Source organism: Oryctolagus cuniculus, chromosome 1 (genome assembly GCF_964237555.1).
Source record: "Oryctolagus cuniculus chromosome 1, mOryCun1.1, whole genome shotgun sequence".
Taxonomy (NCBI): Eukaryota; Metazoa; Chordata; class Mammalia; order Lagomorpha; family Leporidae; genus Oryctolagus; species Oryctolagus cuniculus.
Window position 1 is genome coordinate 197176327 of NC_091432.1, and position 19483 is coordinate 197195809.

The 19483-nt window shown below is 45.3% G+C and overlaps 1 protein-coding gene across 9 annotated transcripts in view; it reads left to right on the top strand.

Annotated features, from left to right (window-relative positions):
* UBAP1 (ubiquitin associated protein 1) overlaps window positions 1–19483 on the top strand; it is a 128934-nt gene that overhangs the window by 46827 nt on the left and 62624 nt on the right. Inside the window, exon 1 of one of the 9 annotated variants that reach the window (XM_070053447.1) lies at window positions 6455–6698. The exons of 3 other annotated variants lie outside the window; for them this stretch is intronic. Coding sequence is in view for 1 of the 6 variants with exons in the window: in XM_070053456.1 (XP_069909557.1) it covers window positions 6820–6868 (49 nt within the window). In the remaining 5 variants the exon portion in view is untranslated. Of the gene's footprint in view, window positions 1–6454; window positions 6699–6797; window positions 6869–19483 lie in introns of those variants that run through there. 5 more of the 9 variants (XM_070053449.1, XM_070053461.1, XM_070053457.1 and 2 more) reach the window with 5 other exon arrangements.

Below are 19483 nucleotides of genomic sequence, written 5' to 3' on the forward strand. Positions count from 1 at the left end.
AACCCGAACACATCTGGCATTCAGTCTGATAGGAGAACCAAACAAATGTATAAACACCATCTGTCCATTTTTCCTTCCAAAGGAGCCTTTCCAAATTTCAGGGAGTTTTTTTTTTTTTTTTTTTTTTTTTTTTTTTTTTTTTTTTTTTGCCAACTTCTTGTCATAGTGGCACCAGAAGCCAATGAGACCATTGAGGTTTCTCATGATGTTCTGGGCTAGAAGGCTGGGCTCCTAGGAGTCTCCTGCTTTAGAGGTGCGCATCCTCCTAGGATGCCTCCAAATTCTTTTCATAGGTGCCTGTCTCTCCCTCCTCAAGCAAGGCAGCCATATATGGATGGGCACTGTGTGATCTGCTGAGGGGTCTAGAGAGGGCTGAAATCCAGTTGCACTCAGCTTGCTAAGCTGTATACTCTGGCACTGCATCGACTATGAGAGGATGCCTTTTCCATCTCACACAAAGGCAGGCCTTGTTCCCCATTTCACTGAGATTATTTAACTCTATTGTAACTGTGTGTTTACATATTTATCTTCCTCCTGAGATCCTTGATGCTGAAATCTGGTCTTGTTTAATTTTTGTTCCCATGGCAGCACGGGGCTTAGTGTACAGTAAACCTCAGTACTTTAAAAAGAGATGACAGGAGTCTTCTGACCCCCTGCCAGGATAGTCTACTTATCATTTCTCAAAATTTAATATAATTATCTTTTATTATTTTACAGAAATGATTAGGCTTCCTTCATTTTTAAAAAATTTTTTATTTACTTATTTGAAAGGCAGAGTTACAGAGAGAGAGGAAGAGAGAGAGATATCTTCCATCCAGCCACTTGTTCACTCTCCAAATGGCTACAATAACCTGAGTTGGCCCAGGCTGAAATAAGGAGCCAGGAGCTTCATCCAAGTCTGTCATGTGCGTAGTAGGGGCCCAAGTACTCAGGTCATTTTCCACTGCTTTTCCAGGTGTATTAGCAGGGAGCTGGATCAGAATTGGAGCGGTGCTCACATGTGACACTGGTGTTGCAGGCAGTGGCTTTACCTACTGCGCCACAAGGCCACCCCCATATATGACAACCACTGTCAAATTGTTCGATACAAAGACTCTATCAATGTATACTTACATTAACAATGCATACTTATTTCTGTATCTAAACCAGCACTGGATGTACAAGTACTTTATTTTTTCAGCCAATTTGTTACATGAAAATTATGGTCTTTTTGACATTACCAGTTGTTGATCATTTTTTTTTAAACTTATTATTTGAAAGGTAGAGTTACAGAGAGAGAAGGAAAGACAGAGACAGAAAGAAGAGAGAGAGAAAGAGAAAGAGAGAGAGAGAAAAAGAGAGAAAGATCTTTCATCCCCTAGTTCATCCTCCAAATGGCTACAACGGGCAGGCTGAAGCCAGGAACCAGGAGCCAGGAGCTTCTTTCAGGTCTCTTCCATGAGCACAGGGGCTCAAGTACAGTAATTTTCTGTTGCTTGCCCAGGAACATTAGCAAGGAGCTGGATTGGAAGTGGAGCAGCTGGGACTTGAACCAGCACCCATATGGAATACCAGTGTCCCAAGTGGCAGCTTAACATGCTACTCAATAGTAGTCCCGATCATCTTTTTATACATTCACTGGTCACTTGTGTTTCTTTTTTTTTTTTGGTGAATTACCTCTTGATAAGCAACATCAATTTTTTTTATTGATTCGTTCTATTTTTCAAAAAGATTTATTTATTTGAAAGGTAGAGTGACAGAGAGGGAGAGATAGAGATCTTCCATCCACTGGTTAAGTCTCCAAATAACCGCAACAACCAGATCGGAACCAGGCTGCAGCCAGGAGGCAGGAACTCTATCCTGGTCTTCTACGTGGGTGACAGGTACGCAGGCCCTTGGATCATCTCCTGCTGTTTTCCCAGGCATATTAGCAGGAAGTTGGATCAGAAGAGAATTCAAACCAGAACTTCTATATGGGATACCAGCATCCCAAATGGTAGCTTAAGCCTACTGTGCCACAATGCTGGCCTCTCATTGTACTTTTGAAAATTGACTCATAGGGGCTTGTTATGTATTGAGAAAATTAACCCATTTTAGTTATGTAAGTTACAAATATTGCCTTCTGGTTTATCTTTTCATTTTGGCTAAGAGGCCTTTGCCAGCATCAAACTTGTCAACCACTTCCTTTATGGTTTCTGAATTTGATATCACAATTAGACAATATGGTGGTTAATTTTAGGTTTCAACTTGATTGGATTAAGGAATATGTAAAAACATGGAACAGCATTATTTTGGGAGTGTCCGTGGAGGTGTTTCCAGAGGTTACCATAGGAATGAACTAGATGGGAAGATGGTCCCTCCGCCCCCAGGTGAGTGGCCACCATTCAATTGGATGGCACTCAAGAGGAAACAAATATATGTGAATTGGTATCGTCCACTGAGAACTGAGACATGTTTTTCTCCTGTCTTGGATAGGAGAATTCCAGGTTTGCCGGCCTTTGGACTCCAGGACTTATGCCAGTGGTTCTCTGGCTGGTTCTCAGAGTTTCTGTCTCAAGGTGAAAGTTACACCTCCATTTTCTTTAGTTCGGAGACCTTTGGACTTGAACTGGATCATGTTTCTGGCATCTCAGGGTCTCAAGTCTGCAGATGATCTGAGGTGGGACCTCTCAAAATTGCAAGAGCCAATTCTCCAATAAATCCTCTGTTTTATGTCTATATACATATCCTATTATTCTGTCTGCCTGAATTGCTCTAATGCAAATTCTTTCTACCCATGATTCAAAAATTTTTCTATACTCTTTTTCAAAAAGATGTACTTATTTATTTTGAAAGTCAGAGTTACAGTGGGAGAGGGAAAGACAGAGAGAGAGAGAGAGAGAGAGAGAGAGAGAGAGAGATCTTCCATCCACTGGTTCATTCTCCAAATAGCCACAATGGCCTGAGCTGGGCCAGATGGATGTCAGGAGCCAGGGGCTTCTTCCAGGTCTCCCATGTGGGTGCAGGGGCCCAACCATTTGGGCCATTTTCTGCTGCCTTCCCAGTAGCATTAACAGGGAGATGGATCAGAAGTGGAGCAGCTGGGAACAGAACTAGTGCCTATATGGGATGCTGGTGCTGTAGGCGGTGGCTTACCCTGCTATGCCTCAGCGCTGGCCCTGAGAAATAATTTTTATCCATTTTTGGTCATGAGGATAATTCCATCTTCATATGATAGTCCTCACATAGATCTTAGAATTGGAAGGAACTCAGAGGTCACCCAGGGATCTGAATCTTTAAGTGTAATTGTGAGCTTTTGGGGAAGGGCAAAAGGTTTCAACTCGACCTTCAGAGTTCTAAGAATTCACCCCGAGTTTTTCAAAGAGAAAAGATGCCTTTGCCAAGGATGCTGGTGGCTTTATTTATAGCCTTAGAACTTGTTAATTGCAAGCCAAACCTCTTCCCTCCTGGTTGCTCCAAGCTTTCTCCCTCTGCTCTCCTACATATATCCTTTGTTGTATTCACTAATCCTGAATTTTTCTGGAATTTTCCATTCATGACTTTGGTTAGAATGTTTTGGGCACCTTTCCAAGTTCTTCAAACATGATTCACAGACCTTATGCCATTTATCCCCCTGTTTTCTCTTTGACTTTGTTGCCAATTATGCTCCCCTTTGCTCATTCCATTCCAGCCACTCAGGGCTGCTTAATGTTCTGAGAATACAGGAAGTGAGCTTCCTTCTCAGGGCCTTAGTACTTACTATTCTTTTGACCTGGAATTTTCTTCTTGATACCTGCATGACCCATTTCTTTTCTTCCTTTAGGTGTTTACTCCAATGTTACCTTTCAGTCAAGTCTTTTATTTCTTAATTTTCATTTTATTTGAAAGGCAAAGAGATGGTGGGGGGAAAAGACAGACCAGAGATAGACAGACAAGATCTTCCATTCACTGGAATAATGGAAGCCATTCCCAAATGACTACAATATCTAGGACTGGGTCAGGCCAAAACCAGGAGCCCAAACTCCACCCAGATCCCCTACATGGTTGGTAGGGACTCAAGTACTTGAGCCATCATCCTGTGCTTCCCAGGCATTAGCAGGAAGCTGAATGGCAAGTGGAATAGCTGGGACTGGAATCCCGCACGCTGACAAAATATGTGGGCATCTCACGTGGTAACTTATGGTGCTGGGCCAAAAGCCTGACCTCAATGAAGTCTTAGTGAGGACTTACTTGGCTACTTTTTCTAAATTTCAACCACAAATACTTTTGTTCTCTCTTTCCTTGCTTTATTCTTAGCACATATCACCATTATCTGCTAGTTAGCTTCCTCTAGAATGTAAGCTTCATGAAAGCAGAGATTTTGGGGCCAGTGCTGTGGCACAGCTGGTAAAGCCTCCACATGCAGTGCTGGCATCCCATATGGGAGCTGGTTTAAGTCCCAGCTGCTCCACTTCCAGTCTAGCTCCCTGCAGATGCACCTGGGAAAAGCAGCAGCAGACAGCCTATCGCAGCCATTTAGGGAATGAACCAGCAGATGGAAGCTCTCTCTCTCCATCTCTGTAATTCTCCCTCCTGTAACTCTGCATTTCAAATAAATAAATATATATATCTTTAAAAAAAGACATTTTTTGGCCTATTTTATATCTCCAGTGCTTACCCAGAGTGGAGTAGCAGGTAAAGTCACCGCCTACGATGTCGGCATCCCATAGGGACTCCAGTTGGTGTCCCGGCTGCTCCACTTCTGATCCAGCTCTGTGCTAATGGGCCGGGGGGAAAAGTAGCAGAAGATGACCCAAGTGTTTGGGCCCTGCCATCCATTTGGGAGACCTGGAAGAATCTCCTGGCTTCATCTTGGCCCAACTCTGGTCATTGTGGCCATTCGATGAATGAACCAGTGTATAGAAGTGTTCTTTCTTTCTCTTTCTGCCTTTCAACTAAATAAATAAACCTCAAGAAAGAAAGAAAGAAAATGCCTGGTATTCTTCAGGTACTCAGTATTTGCTAAACAAATACCTGAAAAGTCTATTTGTTCAAGGAGTAACAATATGCTACACGTGTATATATTCATAATCTCTTTCCCAATCGCAGAGTCCAAGGTTCCCCTCTGCCATGTCTTCAGAAGATTTTGCCGTTATTGTCTTATTCTCTGTTTAGCCAGCTGAACTCATTACATCTCTCAGCAGTTTACTAAGCCTGAGCTCTTTCTAATTTGTTAAGAAACCTCCCAAAATTGACATATCCTTCACCATTTCTCCTCTTATTTTTTATTTTTTTTAAAGATTTATTTATTTACTTGAAAGTCAGAGTTACACAGAGAGAGAAGGAGAGGCAGAGAGAGAGGTCCTCCACCTGCTGGTTCAATCCCAGGTTGGTCACAATGGCCAGAGCTGTGCCTATTCGAAGCCAGGAGCCAGGAGCTTCTTCTGGGTCTCCCACATGGGTGCAGGGGCCCAAGCATTTGGGCCATCTTCCACTGCTTTCCCAGGCCATAGCAGAGAGCTGGATTGGAAGAGAAGCAGCCAGGACTAGAATCGGCTCCCATATGGAATGCCAGCGCTGCAGGTGGAGGATTAACCTACTTCACCATGGCGCTGGCCCCTCAGATTTCTTAAATTTTATCTAATGTCTTTTTTTCCATTCTAGATGCCCATACAAGAAACCAGGTTACATTTAGTTTATCATATCTCCTTAGGTTACTCTTGGCTGAGACAGCTTCTTTTTTTTTTAACCATCTGATTTTTTATGTTAATGTGATATTAATACAAAGAGAACAAATCCAATGTAGTTCAGATATAATTCTAAGAATATAATGCTATTCTCCCATCTCTCCCTTTCTTTCTTTCCTTTGTTATAATGTTATACTACTATGGTTCTAATGAACTGTGATTATTTTTTAAAAAAGATTTATTTATTTATTTGAAAGTCAGAGTTACACAGAGAGAGGAGAGGCAGAGAGAGAGAGAGAGAGAGGTCTTCCATCCGCTGGTTCACTCCCCAAATGACCGCGACGGCCAGAGCAGAGCTGATCCGAAGCCAGGAGTCAGGGACCCAAGCAGGTGCAGGGACCCAAGGAGTTGGGCCAACTTTGCTTTCCCAGGCAGAGAGCTGGATTGGAAGTGGAGCAGCCGGGTCTCGAACTGGCACCCATATGGGATGCCGGCACTGCTCAACCCGCTAGCCACAGTGCTGGCCCCTGAACTGTGATTATTTTAAAATTTACTGTATATAGGTGAAATAATTTTTTTTCATTTGCTAAGTCTTTGCGCGTCCTTTCGCAATAGGGTTCCGGGCCTTTCCCTGCTTGCTCGTCTCGACTCTTACCCTGTCAGTGACCTCCTCCTTTCCTCCTGCCCCTTGGGTCAGCAGGGTTCATCCTTTCCAATTGCAATGCTCCAGGTTGCAGGAGTTGTTCAGCGCTAGACTAGAGATTAGTTACGTCACCGTCGGCTCCTCCCATTGGTCCGGGCGGGTGGAGCGCGGCGCCATGACGTCAGACGCCCATAGGGGCGGATCAGAGAGGGGAAGGAGGAGGGAAGTAGGACTTCAACATGGCGGCTGGGGAACTGGCGGTGGCTACGGTGACGGCCTGGCCCGGGGCGGGCAGAGTTGGAAGTGGTAGCGTTCGCTTTTCCTAGGGGTCGTCGGGAGCTCAGCAGGAACCGAGCCTGGGAGGCCGGCCGGCGCCAGCACCTTTGGGCTTCTGGGACGGCGGCGGCGGCGGCGGCGGCGGCGTCGTTCAGGTGAGGGGGCCTCCCTCTGCTCCTCTGGGGGAGGGGGGAAGAGGGGCGGAGTTGGGGGAGGGGGCCGGGACCGGAGACCGACGCGGGAGGAACCAGAGAAAGGGGTTGGAACCCGAGAGGAATGCAAGGAGCTAGAGCTAGGGGTGGAAGGGGAAAAGGGCTGGAGATCGGTGAGTCGGCGAGGATTCTGGGAGAAGGGTCAGAGTCAGGGGACCAGAGTTGAAGGGGCAGAGGGCAGATGCGGTGTGGGAAAGTGAGTTCGGATTGGGGGGACTAATTTACTACTGGGAGATAGGTACAGAAGACGCCTTTCCGGCAGGAGTTAGAGCTGGGTGGGAAGTAGAGGGTGTTAGAGAGGGGGAGCTCGGGTAAGGGAGGTGAGTGACGGGGAGTTGAGGGTGAGCTGGGCTTGTCAGCCGCAGATTTAGTTCTTCCCGAGCCCGTGAGATTAGGGAGAGAGAGAGAGAGGAGACCAGACCAGAAGCGAGCGCTCTTTGGGGAGGTCATTGGCATTGTCTGGTCTTCTCCAGATATGTTTAGCTTGCCTTTTGTGTTTGTTCCTTGGGTGGAGACTTACCCGTAGTCCACCTTGGCCACAGAGAACAGGCTCACATCCTCGTGAAGCCAAGTTATAGATGATTTATGTGATCTGTATCAGTGACCTCTGACCCTTATGTTGTTGCCACACGTAATTGTTTCCAGACGAGTCTCCTCAAAGTGTGGCTGGGCGTGAAAATACATTTTGTGTGAACCAAATAAAATTTCGAGACTTCTTAGAAACCCTGTCATGTTGCAATACTAGATTTGATAATTTGGTTAGCTATCAAACATTATATTCTAAGACCACATGCTAATATTCTGTCACTTTCCTCAGCTTAGTTATTAGTATTTGAGAATTTAAATATGATGAATGTATCCCTTCGGAGTATCATCGGATTTGATCAAGGGAAAACAGTGCTCTTAGAATTTAATGATAGGTCATTCTAGTTAGTGTCCTTAGCCTAGTTAAACTGAAAGCATCTATATTATCTTGCAGCAAAGCATGTGAAATGATAAATCTGAAAGAATTACTTTGTATTAATTTAGTGTAAGTTGAATTACATAAATTCAGTTTTTTTCAGTCTTCTGTTATTTAATACCTACTCTGTGTTAAGTTACTAAAAATCATTGTCATTGAAATGGGAAAATTAATGTTTCTTTAGTGAGCAGATATCTTACTAACCTGCTGTGGCCTCATTGGGGAAAAAAGTGCTATTCTAGAAAACACAGGAAGAAAATTAAGCATATGGATATAGAGACTTCCTTAATTTCTCTTTTGTTTAGTATTTGAGACATGTCACTTTATCATCGTGTATCTGAAAGATTTGGTTTTTGTCGTGATTTTGAAGAGGAAAATAACAGTATGCTGATGTTGCTAGGTCTGTAGACAAATCCCAACAATGGTTGTATGGGAAATGTCACTTGTGTATTTTGTCTTTTGTTCTCTTGATATGGTATTTAAAATTAGGATCCCTGAAGTTTTAATTCAGTGACTCAAATTCTTGTCAAATATTCTGAATATTATTAATGTGTTGTCATTAGTCCAGTGTGTAGATGCCAGTATTACAATTTTTTTTCTGTTTTTTAAAATTATATTATTGAGTGTTTTTTTTAAAGGGTTATTTATTTGAAAGGCAGAGCAACAGAGAGGAGAGACACAGAGTTTCTTATCTGCCGGTTCACTCCCCAAATGCCTGCAACAGCTGGGGTTAGGCCAGGTTGAAGCCAGGAGCCAAGAACTCCACCTGGGTGCTGCATGGGTGGCATGGGCCCAAGCACTTGAGCCTTCACTGGCTACCTCTAAGCACAGTAGCAGGAAGCTAAATAGGAAGCAGGGAGTAGCCCATCTTTAAACTGGCACTTTGATATGGAATGCAGGCATCCCAAGCAATGGCTTAACCTGTTGTGCCATAGTACCCACTTCCATAATTTCCTATAGGAAAAGACCTTTCAATTAAAAAGGAAGACGGTAGATTATTACTCTTTCAAATGATAAAGCACAGTCTCCTGTAATATTGGAAAATAAGGACAGGAGTTTGATCTAGCAGTTAAGGTGCCCAGTGCCTATAAGAATGCATTGGATTTGAGTTCTGGCTCTGCTGGCATTTCCAGCTCCTGCTAATGCATACCCTGGGAGGCAGCAGATATGGGTCCTTGCCACCCACGTGGGAGATCCAGATTGAATTCCTGGTTCCTGGCTTTGGCCTGGCTCAGTTCCAGCTGTTGTGGGTATTTGGGAAATGAACCAGCAGTTGGAAGATCTCTCTCCTTCTGACTGCATTAATGTGAAGCTGGATCTGAAGCAGAGGAGCTGGAACTTGAACCAGGCTCTCTGATATGGAGGGCAGATATCCAAAATGGCTTTTTTTTTTTTTTTTAATTTTTTGACAGGCAGAGTGGACAGTGAGAGAGACAGAGAGAAAGGTCTTCCTCTGCCGTTGGTTCACCCTCCAATGGCCGCTGCGGCCAGCGCACCGCGCTGATCCAATGGCAGGAGCCAGGTACTTCTCCTGGACTCCCATGGGGTGCAGGGCCCAAGGACTTGGGCCATCCTCCACTGCACTCCCTGGCCACAGCAGAGAGCTGGACTGGAAGAGGGGCAACCGGGACAGAATCTGGCGCCCCGACCCGGGACTAGAACCCCTGGGTGCTGACGCCGCAAGGCAGAGGATTAGCCTAGTGAGCAGCGGAGCTGGCCCCAAATGGCTTCTTAATTGCTGTGCTAAATGCCCCCCATAGAGTCTGAATTTGAATGCAGATCCATCTAACTTCAATGCTGTTACTGCATTTGTTAATACCTTTTTGCCTACCTTAGGTGTTCACAGGGCCATTCTAATTCCTGTAAAATCTAGTCACTAGTTTTGAAATAATGACTTTTTTTTAAAAAAGATTTATTTTATTTGTTCCAAAGGCAGAGTTACAGATAGAGGTAGAGACAGAGAGAGAGGTCTTCCATCTGCTGGTTCACTCCCCAAATGGCCACAACAGCCAGAGCTGGGCTGATCTGAAGCCAGGAGCCAGGACCTTCTTCCAGATCTCCCACATGGGTGCTGGGGCCGTCCTCACTGCTTTCCCAGGCACATTAGCAGGGAGCTGGATCAGAAGTGGAGCAGATGCTGGCGCTGCAGGCTGGGGGTTTTAACCCACAGCGCCACAGCATTGGCCACAAATAATGGCATTTGATTTTATTATTTTAAAATGAGTTTAGTACAATCTTTTAAAAAAAAAAGTACCAAAAAAATTATTTCATTTTATTTAAAAGATAGAGACAGAGTGTGAAAGAGAGCTTCTATCCATGCCTGTTTCCCAGTGCCTGCAACAGCTGGTTCTGGGCCAGGCAAAAGCCAGGAGCCCAGAATGCAGTCTGGGTATCCTACTTGGGTGGCAGGGACCCAAGTACTTGAGCCATGCATGGTCTCTACCTCATAGCGTGTGTACCAGCAAAAAGCTAGAATTGAGAGTGGAGCCAGAGAGGCCTGTGTTTGTGGCATAATGGGTTAAGCCATGGCCTGTGACACTGGCATCCCATGGGGTTGCTGGTTCAAGGCTGATCCATTTTCGATCCAGCTCCCTGCTAATGTGCTTGGGAAACTAATGGAGGATGACCCAAGTCCTTGGGCTCCTGCTGCCCACATGGGAGACCCAGATGAAGCTCCTGGCTCCTGGCTTGGGGGAGTGGGGCCATTTAGGGGGTAAACCAGGGGGCCATTTAGGGGGTAAACCAGGGGATGGAAGATCACCCCAACCCTTGTAACTCTGCCTTTCAAATAGGTGAAATAAATCTTAAAAAAAAAAAAAAAAAAAAGTGGAGCTGGGACCCCAAACCTGTTACTCTGACATGGGTGCAGGATTTCCACCAGCTATGCCAAAAACCTGTCCCAAATAATACGATTTTAAACTACTTGTTCTCAGTTGAAATAGTAGTGTAACTGGAATGATAGTTTATTGAAATTTTAGTCATTTGTGATGTCATCAGTATTGTAGGAGGAAATGAATACTTGAATGCTTTGTACTTAACAAAATAAACTGGATAAACTGGATAAGGCACTGCAAGATTTTTTGTATTGCTGAGTCAGACTGGGAACCTCTCTTATTGCTGAGTCAAATTGGACCCAGTTCATTAGGTGCCAGAACTTGTGCTTGGCAAGTATCTGCATGTGTTCTCAGAATGCTGGATTGGTCTCTGAGTTATTTACTGCTTAGTGTACACTTCCAGTATGTGAGTCATTGATTTGGCTTGTGGTAATTGTAAATCTTGTGGTTACTGAGTCAAGAGCTAGCAGTGTGTGGAGTGTTTAACTTCTTCTCCAAGACTTGATATTGTCAGACTTTTAGATTCCTTCCTTCCTTCCTCCCTTCCTTCCTCCCTCCCTCCCTCCCTCCCTTCCTTCCTCCCTTCCTCCCTTCCTCCCTCCCTCCCTTCCTTCCTTCCTTCCTTCCTTGGGCTTCCTAGGTCTTCTTTCCTTCCTTCCTAGGCCTGCCTTCCTTCCTTCCTTCCTTCCTTCCTTCCTTCCTTCCTTCCTTCCTTCCTTCCTAGGTCTTCCTTCCTTCCTTCCTTCCTTCCTTCCTTCCTTCCTTCCTAGGTCTTCCTTCCGTTGGTTCACCCCCCCAAAATGGCCGCTATGGCCAGCACACTGAGCCGATCCAAAGCCAGGAGCCAGGTGCTTCCTCCTGGTCTCCCATGCGGGTGCAGGGCCCAAGGACTTCGGCCGTCTTCCACTGCCTTCCCGGGCCACAGCAGAGAGCTGGACTGGAAGAAGAGCAACCAGGACAGAATCTGGTGCCCCGACCAGGACTAGAACCCAGGGTGCTGGTGCCACAGGTGGAGGATTAGCCTAGTGAGCCGCAGTGCCAGTCCTTAGATTTTTTTCTAATTTGGTAGATTTCAGATGATATCTGTGGTGCTTTTATTATCATTTTTTGAAGCTGAGCACCTTTATGGATATTCACTGGCCATTTTCTGTCTGTGAAGTGTGCCAATTCCTTTTGTTTTCCTAAATTTTATTTGAAAGGCAGAGTTACAGAGGGAGAGATACAGAGAAAGATCTTCCATCCACTGGTTCACTCCCAAACGGCTGCAGTGGCCAAGAGACTGGGCCAGGCCAAAGCTAGGAGCTGGGAACTTCATCCAGGTCTCCTACATGGGTGCAGGTGGCCAAGGACTTGGGCCATTTTTTGCTGCTTTCCCAAGTGCATTATCAGGGAGCTGGATCAGAACTGGAGCAGTGGGGACTTCCATATGGGATGCTTGCATTGGAGGCAGCGGCTTAACTCATTGTGCCACAATGCTGGTCCTAAAGATTTCTTGACTTTTTATTTTGGGTTGTTTCTGTTTTTTTGATTGATTTTAAGAGTTTTTTTTTTTTTATATTCTAGGTACTAATTATTTGTTAATTTAAAAATTGCAAATATCATCTCTTTTTGGTGAGAAAAGCTTGTAATTTTAATGAACTGAATTTTTCAGTCTTTTATGGTTTGTGCTTTTTGTATTGTATTTAGGAAATCCTTTACTGCCAGGCATGCTGCATTAGTAAATACAGTATACTGTATCTGTAATGTGCTATCTAATCTGAAATTTAGTTCCAATATCTGCTTGATTAGAAAGGCAAACTTCTTAGGAGTTGTTTTCTTGTTATTTTTGGAGTTGCAGGGCTAGAGGTTTTTAAAAGCATCTCGAATTGTGCCTCATACATGAGTTACAAACATTTTCCAAAACTGAGGCAACAACAGATTTAGGAATGAGATGTGTATTTTACTAAATGTTACTACTTCAATTTGACAGTGAGAGACATTTCTTATGTGGACTGTTAGGTACAACTGATAGTGAGTCACTTAGTCTAAGCTGTTAGCACTGCTGCTAAAATATATTCAGAATGATTTTTAAAAACAAATTGACTTGGGGCCGGCGCTGTGGTGCAGTAGGTTAATCCTCTGCGGTGCCAGCATCCCATATGGGTGCAGGTTCCAGTCCCAGCTGCTCCTATTCCGATCCAGCTCTCTGCTGTGGCTTGGGAAAGCAGTAGAAGATGGCCCAAGTGCTTGAGCCCCTGTGCCCATGTGGGAGATTGGGAAGAAGTACCTGGCTCCTGGCTTCGGATCGGTGCAGCTCTGGCTGTTGTGGTGGACTGGGGAGTGAACCAACAGAAGGAAGACCTTTCTCTCTGTCTCTCCCTCTCACTGTCTGTAACTCTACCTCTCAATAAATAAATAAAATCTTTAAAAAAACCACAAATTGACTTTTAAAACTTTATTAATTTGAAAGAGAGAGACAGAGACAGAGATTTCTCATCTACTGGTTCACTCCCCAAATGCCCACAACAGCTAGGGCTGAAGCCAGGAGTTGGGAACTCGGTCCATGTCTCCTGTGTGAGTGATGGGGACCCAAGTATTTGAGCCATCACTTGCTGCCTCCTAGCGTGCACTTTAGCAGGAAGCTGGAATGGAGAGCCCAGTTGGGACTTGAAGCCAGGCACTCAGATATGTGATGTGGATATCTTAAGCAGTGGCTTAATCACTCCAAACATCCACCACAGAAACATGTTTTTTATGTCTAATGTTTACATTTTTGAGCTTTATTAAGAATAATCATAGATTGTGGAAAAATCGGAAGTTTTTTTTGGAAGATTTATTTATTTGAAAGGCAGAGTTACAGAGAGGCAGAGAGAGGGGGAGAGAGAGGTCTTCCATCTGCTGATTCACTCCCCAGATGGCTGCAGTGGCTGCAATGGCTGGAGCTGCACTGATATGAAACGAGGAACCAGGAGCTTCTTTCAGGTCTTCCATGTGGGTGCAAGGGTCCAAGGACTTCGGCCATCTTCTGCTGTTTTCCCAGGCCATAGCAGAGAGCTGGATTGGAAGTGGAGCAGCTGGTACTCGAACCGGTATCCATGTGGGAATACTGGCACTGCAGGTGGTGGCTATATCCGCTGCACCATAGTGCCCGCCCCCAGAAGATTAAGGTATTTTATTTATTTGAACAAGTTACAGGGAGGCAGAGAGGGGAGGGCAAGGAGACAGAGGGAGTGTGAGCGAGAGAGAGAGGGAGGTAGGGAGGAGAGGGTATTCCATCTGCTGGTTCACTCCCAAAATGGCCACAATGGCAGGAGCTGGGCCGATCTGAAGCCAGGAGCCTGGTGCTTGCTCCAGGTCTCCTATGTGGGCGCAAGGGCCCAAGGACTTGGACCATCTCCTCCTGCTTTCTCAGGCCATAGCAGAAAGCTAGATTGGGTGTGGAGTAGCCGGGGCTCAAACTGGTGTCCATACAGATGTCCATATGGATGCCAGCGCTGCAGGCAGTGGCTTTACCTGCAACACCATGGCGTCAGTCCCTAGATTTTTTTTTTGTTTTGAAGATTTATTTATTTGAAAGATAGAGATACAGAGAGAGAAGGGGAGAGAGATATCTTCCATCTGCTGGTTCACTCCCCAAAAGGCCAAAGTGGCCAGTGGTGCTGGGCCAGGCCAAACCAGGAGCAAGGAGCTTCATCCGGGTCTGCCAAGTGGGTGCAGGGGCCCAAGGATTTGGGCCATCTTCTGCTACCTTCCTAGGCCATTAGCAGGGAGCTGGATTAGAAGTGGAGCAGCTGGAACTTGAACCTGTGCCCATATGGGATACCAGCACTGTAGGTGGAGGCTTAACCTTCTGGCCCAGACTTTTTCAATTAATTTTTACTTCTTTGAAAGGCAGAGAGATCCACCTGTTGGCTTACTCCATGAACATGCCCACAACAGCCAAGGTTGGATAAGCCTAAAAGCCAGGAGCCTGGAATGCGGTTCATGTCGCTCATACAGGTCACAGGAACCCAAGTACTTGAGCCATCACTTGCTCTTTTTCAGGGATACTATCAGGAAAGTGGAATGGAAAATGGAGATGGGACTTGAACCCAGGTACTCTAACATGGGTTGGAGGCATCCCAAGTGTTAGCCACTAGACCAAATGCCCATCCCAATAAATAATTTTTTTTTTTTTTTTGACAGGCAGAGTGGACAGTGAGAGAGAGAGAGAAAGGTCTTCCTTTGCCGTTGGTTCACTCTCCAATGGCTGCCACCGCTGGCGCACTGTGGCTGCACCGCAGCCAGCGCACTGCGCCAATCCAAAGCCAGGAGCCAGGTGCTTCTCCTGGTCTCCCATGCAGGTGCAGGGCCCAAACACTTGGGCCATTCTCCACTGCACTCCTGGGCCACAGCAGAGAGCTGGCCTGGAAGAGGGGCAACCGGGACAGAATCCGGTGCCCCGACCGGGACTAGAACCTGGTGTGCCGGCGCCGCAAGGCGGAGGATTAGCCTAGTGAGCTGCGGCGCCGGCCCAATAAATAAAATTTTAAAAATGAAATTATATTTTGGTACAGTTCTAGTTTGAGATGTTCCAGGTCTCCTGTCCAATATAGTAGCCACATTGATAGTAGAGATCCTTTCTCTTCCCTTCCCTTGTATAAAACATTTCCATCGTTACAGAAAGTTATATTGGACAGCACTGTTTTTGATCGGTGATTGTCCATTTTTAGTGTGTGTTTAACTCACTTGGAGTTCTGGCTGAAATGTATAGTCTGTGGGGCTGGCACTGTGGTGTAGTAGGCTAAGCTTCCGCCTGTGGCACTGACATCCCATATTGGTGCCAGTTTATGTTCTGGCTGCTCCTCTTCCCATCCAGCCCTCTGCTTGTGGCCTGAGAAAGCAGTGGAAGATGGGCTTCTGTACCTGTGTGGGAGACCTGGCGGAGGCTCCTGGCTTCTGGCTTTAGGTTGGTTCAGCTCCAGCCATTGGGGCCATTTAGGGAGTGAACCAGCAGATGGAAGACCTTTCTCTCTGTCTCTCCCTCTCTAACTCTATTTTTTTTTTTTAATGTATATTCTGCTTCAGTAGGTCTGGGATGTGTGAGATTTTGCATTTCAAATAAACTTGCAGGTTGTGCCAATGGTCTGAGGACCATGCTTTGAGCCATAAGCGTCTAAGGAGAAGTGAAATGCTTTGGACTGAGTTTTTACTGTAGTAGGAAGTTAAATTTGGGGACTTTTATGGGATCCTGCTAATACATTAATCACTTTTTTAAAGAAGATTTATTTATTTATTTATTTGAAAGGCAGAGTTACAGGGAGAGGGTGAGGGAGGAGGAGAAGGAGAGAAAGAGAGAGAGATCTCCTACCTGCTGATTCACTCCCCAAATGGCCTTAACTTTTGGAGCTGGGGCCAATCTGGAGCCAAGAACTAGGAGCTTCTTCTGGGTCTTCCGTGTGGGTGCAGGGACCCAAGTACTTGGACCATCTTCTGCTTTCTGAGGCTCATTCATTAACAGGGAGCTGGATCGGAAGTGGTGCAGCTGGGACTCAAACAAGTACCCATATGGGATGCTGGCCTTGTAGGTGGTGGCTTAACCCGCTAAGCCACAGTGCTAGCCTCCTATTAATCAGCTTTTTAGGTAGTGTCTTTTGCCACGGGAGATTATATTGTAATGGACAGAACTCTGGATAGTGAATTAGAAAATACAATGTTCTAGTTATTCTTTTGAATTTGAAAACCTGAATCATCATTTCGCTTTTTAATTTATAAAATGAGGATGGGTTTCATAGCATGTGAGGCTCAATCACATGATATATATGGAGGTATTTGGAAAACTACATAAAGTTTTCAATGTTGTAGTTTTGAAAACTATAGTTTGAATAAGTACATCATGAATAGTCCAAGACAGTCTTTTCCTTGGAATCTGTGGAGCACTGATTTCAGAAACCCAGGAATACCAAAATCTGAGGATATTGAAGTTCCTTGTATATATGTTGTAGTATTTGCATATAACCTGTGTATACTCTAGATTACGTATTAATCACCTCTAGATTACTTACTAATACCTAATACAGTATAAGTGCTATATAAATGGTTTTGTAATATATTGTTTAGGGAACAATGACAAAAATGTCTGTACATGTTCAGTACGGATGCGATTTTTTGAAAGTAATTTTGACCGAAGTTAGTTGAATCATGGATGTGGGACCTCCAGATATAGAGAGAAGACAGTTCTTACTTCTTTTCTATGGTCAGCTACCTGTAGACTTATTTTCTAAAAACTAGTATAATACATTTTATCCAGGAATTCTCAGTAACTTTTATTTCTTTTTTTTTTTTGTATTTTATGTCTGTATAAAATTAATTTTTCAAACAGATTTATTTATTTGAAAGGCAGAATTAGAGTGAAAGAGAGGGATCTTCCATATGCTGGTTCACTCCCCATATGGTTAGGCCAGTCTAAAGCCAGGAGCCTGGAACTGTATCTGAGTCTCCCATGTAGGTGGCCTAGCACTTGGGCCATCTTCACTGCTTACCGAGGAGGAGTATCAGGGAGCTGGATTGGAAGTGGAGCAGCTGGAGCTCTAACCATTGCTCATATTGGATGCCAGTGTATCAGGCAGTGGCTTAACCCACCATGCCACAATGCTGGCACCTAAAATTAATTTTAATAAAGGCTTTTAGGGAGTGCAGTGGAGGATGGCCCAGGTGCTTGGGCCCTGCACCCCATGGGAGACCAGGAAAAGCACCTGGCTCCTGGCTCCTGCCATCGGATCTGCGCGGTGTGCCGGCCGCAGCGCGCTGGCCGCGGCGGCCATTGGAGGGTGAACCAACGGCAAAAAGGAAGACCTTTCTCTCTGTCTCTCTCTCTCTCACTGTCCACTCTGCCTGTCAAAAAAAAAAAAAAAAAAAAAAAAAAAATAAAGGCTTTTTCCCTTCTATTAGTACTGGTTTTCTAGCTTTTAGATTAATAACAGGCAATAATAGGGGCATATTAAATACATATTGAGTGAATGAAACATGAAGCATAAGAAATTGTTTGCTGTGATCAGGAAGAATCAGCAGTTTTATTGGGAACCAGCATTAGTGGGGGGAACAAAAAGATGTAATTATTTGCCTAGTTTTTCTGTTGGGGAAAATATGGAAGCCAGATACCATATCACTCATTGTAGAATTCTATTTATTTCTTTGTCTTGTTACTATATTAGTTTTGACAGTGGTTTTTGTCATTGTATACATTTTCTTTTGCGTATCCTCTCCTAACTTTTTTTAGAAGATGTATTTTGGGGCCAGCTTTGTGGTGGAGCAGGTTAAACTGCTGCCTAAGATGCTTTACATTATGAACACTGGTTTGAGTCCAGGCTGTTTTGCTTCCAATCCAGCTTGCTGCTAATGATCTTGGGAAAGCAGCAAAGAAAAATGTGTGCGTGGGCCCCTGCCTGCCACCCATGGGGGAGACCTTGATGGAGTTCTAGGATTCTGGCTTTTGCTTGGCCCAGCCCTTGCCCACTGTGGCTGTTTGGGGAGTGAACCAGCAGATGGAGGATCTTTCTGTCTATCCTCTCTGTAACTCTGCCTTTCAAATACATAAATAAATCTTTAAAAAAATTTATGTGATTTTCATATGGGACACAGGCATTACAAGTGTCTGCTTAACACCCCCCACCCCACCCCACACAATGGTGGCCCCAATTCTTTCTTTTAGTGACTAAGTTTTATAGTTAAGAATTGGTATAACAAGGGCTGGTGTTGTGGCATAGCAGGTGAAAGCTACTGCCTGTAACGCCAGCATCCCATATGGACGCCTGTTTGTGTTGTGTGTATTCTACATCTGAACCAGCTCTCTGTGCTAATGGCCTAGGAAAAGCAGTGGAAAATGGCTCATGTGTTTGGCCTTGACCACTCATGTGGGAGACCCAGAAGATCCTTTGTCCTGGCTTCAACCTGGCCCAGCCATAGCTGTTGTGGATGGAAGGTCTCTCTCTGTCTCTACCTCTCTATATCTCTGTAATTCTGACTTTCAAATAAAAAAAAAATAAAAAAATGTGTAGCAATCATATCTAATGATGAAATGTTGTTTGTGTCTGTGGGTATTTTTTTTTTCTTTGGATAGGCAGAGTGGACAGTGAGAGAGAGAGACAGAAAGGTCTTCCTTTTGCCGTTGGTTCACGGTGCGGCTGGCGCACCGTGCAGATCCGAAGGCAGGAGCCAGGTGCTTCTCCTGGTCTCCCATGGGGTGCAGGGCCCAAGCATTTGGGCCATCCTCCACTGCACTCCCGGGCCACAGCAGAGAGCTGGCCTGGAAGGGGGGCAACCGGGACAGAATCCGGTGCCCCGACCGGGACTAGAACCTGGTGTGCCGGTGCCGCAGGTGGAGGATTAGCCTATTGAGCCGCTGCGCTGGCCCTGTGTGTATTTTTAAACTTTAAGATTCATTTATTTTTTTTTATATTTTTTTTAGTTTTTTATTTTTTTGACAGAGTGAACAGTGAGAGAGAGAGAGAGACAGAGAAAGGTCTTCCTTTGCCGTTGGTTCACTCTCCAATGGCCGCCGCAGCCGGCGTGCTGCAGCCAGCGCACCGCACTGATCCCATGGCAGGAGCCAGGTACTTCTCCTGGTCTCCCATGGGGTGCAGGGCCCAAACACTTGGGCCATCCTCCACTGCACTCCCGGGCCACAGCAGAGAGCTGGCCTGGAAGAGGGGCAACCGGGACAGAAACTGGGGCCCGACCAGGACTAGAACCCGGTGTGCCAGCGCCGCAAGGCGGAGGATTAGCCTAGTGAGCCACGGCGCTGGCCAAGATTCATTTATTTTATATGAAAGAGTTAGAGCAAGAGAGAGAGAGACAGAGAGAAAGGACAGAGATCTTCCATCCGCTGGTTCACTCCACAAGTGGCTATAATGACCCTGGCTAAGCCAGATCGAAGCCAAGAGGCAGGAGCTTCCTTTAGGTCTTCCACATAGGTG